The sequence below is a fragment of the Atta colombica genome, unplaced genomic scaffold (genome assembly GCF_001594045.1).
Source record: "Atta colombica isolate Treedump-2 unplaced genomic scaffold, Acol1.0 scaffold12, whole genome shotgun sequence".
Taxonomy (NCBI): Eukaryota; Metazoa; Arthropoda; class Insecta; order Hymenoptera; family Formicidae; genus Atta; species Atta colombica.
In genome coordinates, this window is record NW_017259206.1 from 7124943 (window position 1) to 7135957 (window position 11015).

An 11015-nucleotide genomic window follows, 5' to 3' on the forward strand; every position below is an offset into this window, starting at 1 on the left:
ATCATAAAATAAAGTTTTCACTCACCTAAAGTTTTCAATTTTTAGGTTTTATTTGAATCTTCACAAAAAATCTACATATGTATTAAAAAAAATACGATGATAATATTTTACTTATTTTATCTGTATGAATTATTTCTCAGGTTTTTAGGATAAATAAGAAAATCGTCTCATTGACGGAATTGATGGCGGGGGTGAAAGCACCACCGAAGACCGTGCAACTGTTTCAATTAACTTGTTGGCCAATGGGTCACAAAGTGCCCACGTCCACAAATAGCTTAGTAGAACTCATGAATATGGTTGAGAGATGGAGACAACGAACAGACTACGGACCAGTAGCTGTGGTTTCGCCCGATGGAAGAAGTCGTTGTGGGGTCTACTGTGCGGCCAACGCGTGTATAGAACAGGTCATTCAACATGGAGAAGTTGACATTTTCCAAGCCGTAAAAACTGTACGCAGACACAGACCCCAGCTTGTGGAAAACATGGTATATAATTATAACATTACAATGCAATATCCTTTAAATTTCTTACGCGTTTCTCGAATTATAATATTGTTAGCATATTATAACATATTTTTTTATTAAAAATACTTTAATTTTGTGTCTTACATAAAAATATAAGACACAAAACATATGGAGAAACATACGTAATATTCTTTTCCAGACGGAGTACAAGTACTGTTATGACTTAGTTCTACACTATGTATTGCACTATTTAAATAAAGACATGAACGAAAAGAAGTGAGAATGCGAGTTGAGGGACGAGCTGTGGTTCATCGAATTCGGTCGCGGAGCAGCGCTGCCGTTGACCCCGGAAGAGGCACCGGCGGACGGGGAACCGGTAGTGCCTTGTGCCCAAGGTCGCATCATCGTGGAGACTGCGAGGCCGGCGCCGCCACATTTTGCTACTTGCTCCGGCTATCGCAGGCCGCTTCTCAGCCGTATTTCGAACGAAGTATCGGTTAGCGATGGAACGGCACCATCGTCAAGTGGTACGGAGCAGAGTCAAGAGCAGCAACAGTCACAGTACATTGTTGGTGGTAAAGGCGCCGTCAGCAAGGCTACAGGGACACCGCAGAGTCCTGCCTCGAGGCCGGACGATCTCAGCGTGACACCCTGGTACCTGGAGGATTATCCGACGACCGATACCTCACCGGGGCCGATGGGCGATCGGAGCTCGTATCCCTCGTGCTCGTATACCGATGGTAGGGATAGCAAACCGGATCTGAACTCAACGAGGAATAGCAGCATCGAGAGCGAATTCCCGAGGCCGATAATATCGATACCGCGGAAGGCTTGTATGGATCTAATGACTGCGATGGCATTGTTGGATGAGACCTGCCCGAATGTGGAACCCAGTCCATCTCTCACCCCGAGAACGCCCAGAACACCGCTGACACCGTATGCGACGCGGAACAAACGGGCCCGTTCCAAGAGCAGTGATAATTCGTCGAATTACAGCAACGATCGGCTGAGTGATCGCTCGTTCGAAGTCACCAAAGACAAGGAAAAGAAGAGACCGTTCCTAAGGAAGATAGGCATTTCAAAAACTGAGGACCGACCATTCTTGGCGAAATTGACACCGAGAATTCTTGGCAAACCCTATCTGGAAAAGATCGGACCCAGCAAAGCCATCGAGAGACCGTTCCTCGACAAGATCGGCTCGTCCAAAACTTTAGACAAATTCATCTTCGATACGCCGCGTAACGAACGCAAGAACGAATTTAGGATGAGGACGAACGATGTGATGAAGAATCACGATGGAATAAAAAATAACATCAGGCACGACATTGAGCAGATTGCCATCAAAGAAGATGTTGAAAATGCAATTGAAACGCCAGAAGTAATACCTGTTACTTTCCGTTTAGAAGAAGTACAACACAAATCTCTAAATGATGCAGAGACTCAAACGACAACAATCTTCGAAAGAAGACGATCGGGTAAAGAGTTCCTGCTGAAGATGTACTCTTTCGAGACGGAAGATCTAGAGTCCACTGTACCAGCGAAGGAACGAAACACGTTGCACAATACGTCTTTAGATGATGTATTGGATTCAGGGCCGAGCTCGTTGCCGACGGATAACAGCGATGAGCGAACGGAGTCACGGTTAGAATTGGAGAAGCGACCGACCAGCGTGACCGCCGAGTTATTGAAGTGCCGAGTGACCACAAGCGAGGAGATAATATCCTCCTCTACTACGTGTTTGAATTCGCCGAGTGAAACTAACAGCTGGAACAACTCGCCGCAACGCGGAAGAGCGCAACGCACGAAGAAGGAATCAGCCACTATAATTCGCCGTAGAATCTTTCAGGGTTCTCACGAGATCATTCGTAGCGACGACAGCACGCCAAACTCACCCACGAAGAGGCCTATCTCGAACGTCTCCCCTGAACGTGAGATCGAGTTGAGGAGCACTTTGGAAAGAGGAATTCTTTCCCCGACGAAAACAAGGAAATCAATCATTGAGGATATCAGAACGATCGAGAATATACGTAGATCAATCAAGTACAATCAGTTTGAAAGGCGAGGCATCTCCTCGGACAATCTCCTGGCGAAAGACGCTCTTTCATTCGTCACTGCCGCTCGTACTATGACCGATAACATCGGGAGAACACGGGAGATCTCGTCAGAAGATTCGCTGGCGACTCATCGAGAGTATACAAGGGAGACATTCAAACAATTACAAGACAAATTTAAGATGCAGGAAATACCTATGGAGAGTTACGCGGCTTTCAAACGGCGCACTCAAGCCGCTCCGGGAGCAATAAGTCGACAAGAAAGACTGAATCTTTTACCAGGGGATCTTGATGTAATCATAAAGAGCACACCTAAGAAAGAAAATGTTGCATCGACTGACACAATTGTAAGCGAAACTGCCATGAATAAGCGAGATCAGAGTCAAGAAGGTACGGTAAGATCCATTCTGAGAAAACAGGAAGGAATCGATCATCCCGATCAGGAATCAGACACAAACGCATCCATCAGACGACCGAAGAGGCGGATCTTTCATGAACCGTCGCAAGAAACTATGGATCTGCTAACGGAATTGCGCAAGGTAAAGAGCCTGTTAAAGACCCCATCCTGGGAAAAGGATCTAGATCTCGATCAGAAGCCGGTGCGGATGCCGAAGCGTATTTTGCTAACAGACAAGGAATTTTGTCTCTCTGTAGAGCGGGAGAACAGCGTGCGACGTCCGTCGAGAATGATTAACTCGCTGGAGACTACAGAAGAGGGTAAAATTACATCAAATAGGGAAAATAAAGAGAACAAGGAGAGCAAAACCGAAAATCAGAAATCATCCGGACCAGCTCTGTTCGAGAAGAAATGTCTGTCGTTGGACTACGCCGACGAAGAGAAGCCTCAGAAGCCGGAAGTCAGAACGATCTCTTTGGCCTCTACGAGAGATTTGCCGTCCGAAACCGAGGAGATCGACGATTATCCCGACATGACGTTGATTTGCGACTCCAAGAGCTGCTCCTCGAGCGTCTTCAACTCTCCGTCCGAGGAGACGAACAAGAAAGATCTAGTCGGCGACCCAGTGGAAAAAGAACAACCGAAAAAGCCTAGTCAGAATCATTGCGCCGAGGTAGATATCGCCATTCCCATCGATCAAAAGATCAACAGCCCTAAAGGAGATGTTCAAGGGCGAACTAGCGATCTCTACGAGATTATATCGCCCCGGTCGACGCCGTTCCGCGTTAAGAAGCGACTCGGCAAAATCTCCGTCGAAGAGACCGTCAAGCCGGAGAATTTCACCCTCGGTTCTAAGGTCGACTGCCGATCGGTCGTTGCTCAGAAACGGACCAAGTGCTTCCCTTTATAACGCACGTCGATCTGCCCGTGGGCGAGATTCTCTGTGGCACTGGTTCGTGTTCGTACCGTAAGAAGACATGCAGATAAAGTTGCATTTCGCCTTAATCCTTTCGATACCATGTTAAACACAAGTGCATTGTGCCAAATACGTAATTTCTAATATCTTATTTAAACAAAAAAAAGAACCAATTATCACGTGTTAAGATTCTTAATTACTCGTTCTCTTTATTTAATATTTTGTTTTAATATCTTCTAAGAGCCCAACTCTGATTATTCGCTTTTTTAAAGAAAAAGAATTTGAATTCTGATGATATATTGTAAGTGCTAAAAATTTTAGTTCTGCAATTTTTATTATTCACTTTGTTATTAATATTCTCATCCTATATAAAAGATATATCTATTTTACATTTTTTATCTATCTTTCTAGAAAAAAAAATCATTTCATGCATACACACATAATTGTAATACGATTTTAAAATATCTTACAGAATTGAATAAATTGTCTTAATACATATTTTATACATTGATAAGAAAAATAAAAATAAAATTATTCGTTAAACATTATATAGAAAAATATTACTGTACAAAGCCTAGGTACTGAAAGGATTAAATCTATTGAGTGATTCATAATAACAGTTATGTCTTCATTCGGTACGAGCATTCTTTTTTGAGTTGCTTCTAAGATCAAACAAATTAATAGTTAAAATCTCGTCAATAACTCGCCTAGTAGAAAAATTTCTCAATGAATTTGCGTAATTCGAAAACAGATATTTTTCTGATATAATGCTCGTCTTAAGATGACTTTGTATACTATCGCTATTAGTTTTTAATTAGTCGAAATTAATGCATATGAACAGCAGAGTAGAAATTTCTAGTTCTACTTTGTATAAGCGAATATAATGATGGCATCTGCTAAATACGGTTTTTTAGCTTTCAAATTATCCCCGTTGCATTTTTGCAGTTTTTTTTTTTGGACAGTGCTATTGGATACAATGAATACATAGAGAATATGGTAACAAGTAAAGAGTGGAAATGAAAAAAAATTTGAAATGCATGGGGATAACAGATGCCACATTTCATTTCGCTCTATTGCATAATATAAAAGTATTGCTAATCTTCTATTGGTAAAATAAAATGACATCCTCTCTCGAAAGTATAATGAAATTCGATTTTGCGACTGTTGGGAGACGGAAAAAAAAGATTAAAAATTAAATATGGAAAATGTGTGATCTAGAAAAAAATAACAGCTTTATGAAGAGGATCTGTCCAGTTTAGAGCCTAATTCCGGAGTTTTCGACAGAACGAAATCCGAGATATGCGAGCTCCTATCGAAATATTCTAAAGTGCACCCCCATTTTTTACTCGACGTTTTCGAGGAAGAAGATGGCCCAAAATGGAAACGAAAGCTCGATGTGGCTGTAGAGACTTTTTACTCGACGCGCGAGGACGAGGAATTCGGCAAAAAATCCTTCTGTCGAGCAGAGAGTGCCTTGTTCATGTGGATATATATTGTATTTAAACAAAGAGAGAATAAACATGCGCAAAAGAAGTCCTCATCGACGATTCAATTCCGACTGCGCGCCGGATTTTCTGAATGGGTCCACGGAATCGCGCTCTCTCGTCGAATGACATCGCAATTCTCTCCTCTCGTTCTTTCTAAAGAAGATTCTTGCGATATTGACAGAATCAATTGTGGTTTTCAAATTCTTAAATTCTCATTTGCTTGATTTTTGCAGCAAATTTCTACGTAACTTCTAATGAATCGTCGTACCTATGATAATTCATTTTTAAAAATCATTGATAAAATTTTATTAAAAGGAAAAGTTTAAGGGAGTTTGGAAGAATATTGCGAACTCAAGAGAGTGCGATTCCCACGCAGATGCGTGCGCCTGCCAAGCCTGCTCTTCGTTCGGCGCGGCACTTAACGTTTTAACGGCATAAAACTTATATATGTATAATTAATACAGATTTAACCGCGTTCCTCTTATATAATTTTTTAGAGATAGGTAGGATCGAGAGAGACAACGCACTAAAATTGATTATACGGAAAGTACATTTAAATGTAGATAGACGTATATGTATATAAATATTATACAGTATACACATAAAGTATGTATCGGTATTTTGACGAGATGTTTGCGCGAAACAGAATTAATAATGTCGGTGTGGATGCACTCTTACCTCATAAGTTAGTACTTTCTAAAGCTTAAGTCTCTATGTCTCTCTCTCTCTCTCTCTCTCTCTCTCTCTCTCTCTCTCTCTCTCTCTCTCTCTCTAATGTATGTTGTAATAGCTGATAATGTTGGTACTTTCATAAATTTGTCAGAGCGGAATTACGAAGCACGCTCTTACGTTCTAGTCGGATACAAGTTCTGAGCTCTCTTAAGTAACGAGAATTAAATGCGTTTTATTTCGAAATATTAAACGTTCTCGAAGTCCAAATCCTTCGTACATTACGTCCGCACTATAAAAACGCGAAGATGCCTGAGACGAAACTAAATGCATCTGGACCGACCGTTATGCACATATGTATTCGGCAAAAATTAGAAATTAATACACAAGCTGCTATATACGTATATAAATATATAGATGCATTTATATATTTATATATTTATATATGAATACATATACTTAGCCAGATGTAATTGTACGGATCTAATAGTTGAGATGTGCCAAAGAAAAATTTATTATATATTAGAGAAGAGGTTACTTTTATATATACACGTTGTATATATTATCTATCTGTGTGTGTACGCGCAAAAATGCGCGTCTGTGTGTGGATGTATGACATGTGCGCGCGTCTCTCTGTGCAGTTGCATTCATTTATATGTACATAAATGTACACGCGCGTACGAAATAAATATATGCATATATGGTTAGGAATTTACATGTATTGTATGTGCATACGACCGGAATATGGCACGAGGATGCACACGTATCTGGAGCAAACGTGTGCGTTGAGGAAGATCACGATCCGCTATTTTCTCCATGGTACCGTGTGCGCACTTAATTAATTCAAAGTGAACGGGCCTGCTATAGTATCCTTATCGCAATCTCATTTCCCATACTATTAACTACATTTAAGTAACTCGCAAGATTAATGTTTTAATCATTAAATGCAATTCCCTACCTACATTGCAAATATAACAGCGTCATCGTGCGAGGTGAGAAAAAATTACAAATTGCATAAATACATTTCTTTTTCAATTAACGAATATAATTATATATAATATAAATAATTATTATTTTTTAATATAATTATTTTTTTTATTCTACAGATAGCGTAAATACTTGAACAAATTGCGATAGAAAAAGATGCTCTCCCATATTTGTAAAATTTATTATAAAAATTATCTTCCCAAATAACATATATTACATAAGATTTCTAAAAGATGGTTTTTTTAGATATTTTATGCAATAATATGAATTATGATACGCAATTCTGGTGATCTTAATTTTGCCAAATTTAATATTTATATTCGCGATAACAAGGATTGCAAGCATTTAACTGCCCATTTCTACTCGAGTCAATAGTTAAGCTAAACGGTTCGTGATCCTCCTTAATCGTGTAGACCGCAATAGTGTACATAATATTTTCGGCCAGTGCAATACCAGATACATGGTGAGACAGGGTTCGCTTTGTAATCGGAGAGCAAAACTCGTCCACTCTCGTTTTAAACTTGATAGAGGAATTCACCCCTAAACGCCGCGACAGCTATCCGTCCACCCTTTCGGCTGTCCACGCAAAAAGTGAATGAAAAAAACACGCGCACCGACAACGTGACGATAAATAAGAAGGAGCGCGCGATTATATTGTAATATTAATGTTAAAACTTTTGTTCTCGCGGGCGAGATTTAGCGTTCAAACGCAAACATGGCGTTTATTAGTTGCTGTTATGATTGTTAGAAGCGTACTCCAGAGGATTGCCCCGTTTGGATAACTTTTTCTCGAGGTACACGGAAAGAAAGGTTTTATCGAAATATTGAAAAATTTAGCTTAATATAGATTTGAAAATAATTTTCTTTGAATATCAAAATAATTATCCTCAGTAACAATTTATTGGCGATACATTTAATTAAACGTTGAAGATATATTGGGCCAATATTGAGTCAATAAATTATGCTACTAGGAATGTAAGACATTCTAACTATAGTTGTTAGATTAAAATTTTTTACAGCATTGTCATCAATGCTTAAGCGTCTTTTATAGATATTTTGATAATTCAACGAAATTATTTTCAGATATATGTAGCTAAATTTTTAAATACCTTAGCAAAAATATCATTCTTTTCATATACCAATAATTTAAATACAAATGTTTTACCATTGGTTCCAAAATATAACATTTGAGGATATATTCTATACATATAAATATATATATATATACACACACACACACACACACACACACACACACACACACACACACACACACGCACACGCACACACGTATATAACTTTGTTTCATATAAGACTCCCTTTTAATGATGAAGGATGTGTTACATTGGCGATGTTTGTACCGTTGAGAACATAAAGTCCAAGTTCTATCGAATTGAAAAGAGTCGGCAAAGTGCGAACATGTAAAACAATGAAGAAACGAAATGTACAAGTTAGTTTATACTCGAATCAATTCTAAACTATGCGGCTCGAATCAATTCTAAACTATGCGGTCTCGGCGCACATTTAAAGTTGTACGCGGTAATCGTGGTTTGATTTTCTCATCCCGTGAACATTAAATAAAATCTCAGGATCAAATGATCGCGACAAATCGGAATACGTAAAACCTTGCCTAATTCGCTCGCACGAAGGCACGACTTCTACCTATTTGAAACAATTCGATCTCCTCCCGTTTAATCCTAAGGATATTCACCGAATTGTGAATAACGTTTATAGACGTTAGCATAGAGCAAGATGGTACAATGGGATTGTAACGTTAAATTAATTTCCCTTTTCGCGTCACGTTGAACGTGCTACGCAATGACACGTGTATGCATACACGTATTGTATAATACACACGTACGTCTACACGCAATTACACACAACATACGCGATGTGAGTGTATGGTTGTCTCTGTGTGTATGTACGCGACACGTAAGTATCTCTATATGTGATGGGCGTTCACCACGTTCATGTCAATAAAATTCACATTGTAACAAGCCATTAGAAATGCCGCCACGACAAATCGACGAATACGAACGTACAATATATATGAAAATATAATTTAAGATCTCGCCGTGCGTTATTTTTTGCTAAAATGTGCGAAATTGACTATTTATTTATGGAAATCTGTAAACATCGTATATATTATAAGTTTTATTGAACTCTATAAAATATTGTCAAGATGAATCGATTATGATTTGGATTTCAGCAAAAGTATATAATTTCATGGAAATTACGAATAAATTATTTTTCATTTTAATTCTTTTTTATTTTTTCAATCTTGTTAAAAAACTCTTTATTATTATATTCGACTTTCACTTTATTTATTATTATGACATTTTGCACAATAGTTAGCTTATCTATATATCTATATATCTCTATATTAATATTTATTTATACGGAGTATTTGTTCTGAAATTGCCATATAATTTTTTAGAACTTTTACAGTGAATAAAATCAATAGCAAAATTTGTTGTTAATCAAACAAAAAAGTTTCGATTTAAAAATAATAAATATCAAGTTAATGTAATACTCAATTTTTTTAAACTTTTCTCTTTTATACAGAATATTAAATATTAATTTAATGTTGTAATAAATCAAAATATTTTAAATATTTGGATGTACTATTATATAATTAATTTAATATTTAATATTCTTTAATCAAAATATTTCTTTGATTAACAAATTGCTAAAATCGATTTCAAATTTGTTGCAAAGCTTTCAAAATATTATATGACAATTTCAGACAATTAAATTTCACGTAAATACGCCAGGATTTCACTTTAAACAAAATTTTAGTTATAAATATAATTCTTTCATGTACTTACAAGAAACTTAATTTTCCAATATATATTCCTATTTATACATATAATAGTTACATAAAATTTAAATTTTATGTAACTATATGATTTGCTCCGAGTTATTATTCGAACAGTTCATTTCCAATATTTTTCATAATTTTCCTCGTATTTTACGAGAGATATGTATACTTATGCATCTATCGTGACTGCTTTTTGAAGACCGCCGTATTCGATATATGTTGCAGTGTCACTGCAAAAATTTATCGCCGCTGCGCCGCCGCCATTTGCATTACCGCATATCCGATTTACGTGACTTGGATCGATTCGGATCGATCTTAACTTTAACATTCAAAATTAGTAAAAAGGGATTCTGTGAGACTTACAATGAACGCCTGTCGATCAGATTCGTTGCTCAATGTAATTAGGACTCCTGAGAGATACGGTTGTGCGTCGTTTACATAGCCAGTCGGGGAAAACGGTGGTCTCGAAATGCAACTGCGAAACGCCTAGATACACATATAAAAATACACGCTCAGATTATTAGCGCCGACAGTCCTGGATAATCGCTGAATTTACTTACTGAGAGGATTGCTCGATTCGATGCATATCTGAATGCTTAATCGGCTGGATGAATGATGGTTTGCAAAAACGGATTCGCGGCGATTCCCGTTCGTATTCGCCGAGGCGCGCCGAAGGCGCGAAACTGCGCTTGATTGGCAGCCGCTGATTGGTTCGAAACGGCGCAGCCGCAGCACAACCGCGCGCTATTTTTTAAAACTGTGTGATAAGCGATTTGTCATTAGACGAAGCGCGATGTGAGTTTACGTAATATTGCTACGTTGTTGTAAATAATAAATAGATTGTACGTTGCATATATTACGTGCCTCGTGTACATTTATTCCCTTATCTTATCATATAGGATATCTTATAAGCGCATGCTTGTTAAGCATGTTGTTAACAAAATTAATTTACTTAGGTCGGAATTAGTGTTATTATATTTAAGACCGTCTTAAGTATAATCTTAAGATATCTTAAAGCGACATTTACGTTAAATCCTCCGATTTCGAAAAAAATTTTAATAGCAACTTAATATTTAAAAAAGATTTATTATTTTTTAATATCCCGGCAAAAATATTTTTAATAAAAAATATTTTATATATAATTAAATAAAATATAATATTATAATTGTATATAATTTTATATATTTGTATAATTGTATAAATGAACATATTTATATATAATT

At 37.4% G+C, this 11015-nt stretch overlaps 2 protein-coding genes across 2 annotated transcripts in view; both read left to right on the forward strand.

The window, feature by feature from the left end:
* The window catches only part of LOC108694401 (receptor-type tyrosine-protein phosphatase kappa), a 61746-nt gene extending 60987 nt beyond the window's left edge, over positions 1-759 (forward strand). Inside the window, exons 13-14 of the mRNA XM_018203837.1 lie at positions 141-485; positions 664-759. Coding sequence (XP_018059326.1) covers positions 141-485; positions 664-744 — 426 coding nt within the window. The 3' untranslated portion in view covers positions 745-759. The remainder of the gene's footprint in view (positions 1-140; positions 486-663) is intronic.
* On the forward strand, positions 759-5471 carry LOC108694400. Its single transcript, XM_018203836.1, has 2 exons — positions 759-3585; positions 5047-5471. The coding sequence occupies exons 1-2, from the start codon at positions 1162-1164 to the stop codon at positions 5065-5067; spliced, it is 2445 nt and encodes an 814-aa protein (XP_018059325.1). The 5' UTR covers positions 759-1161; the 3' UTR covers positions 5068-5471.
* Positions 5472-11015: the final 5544 nt, after the last annotated feature.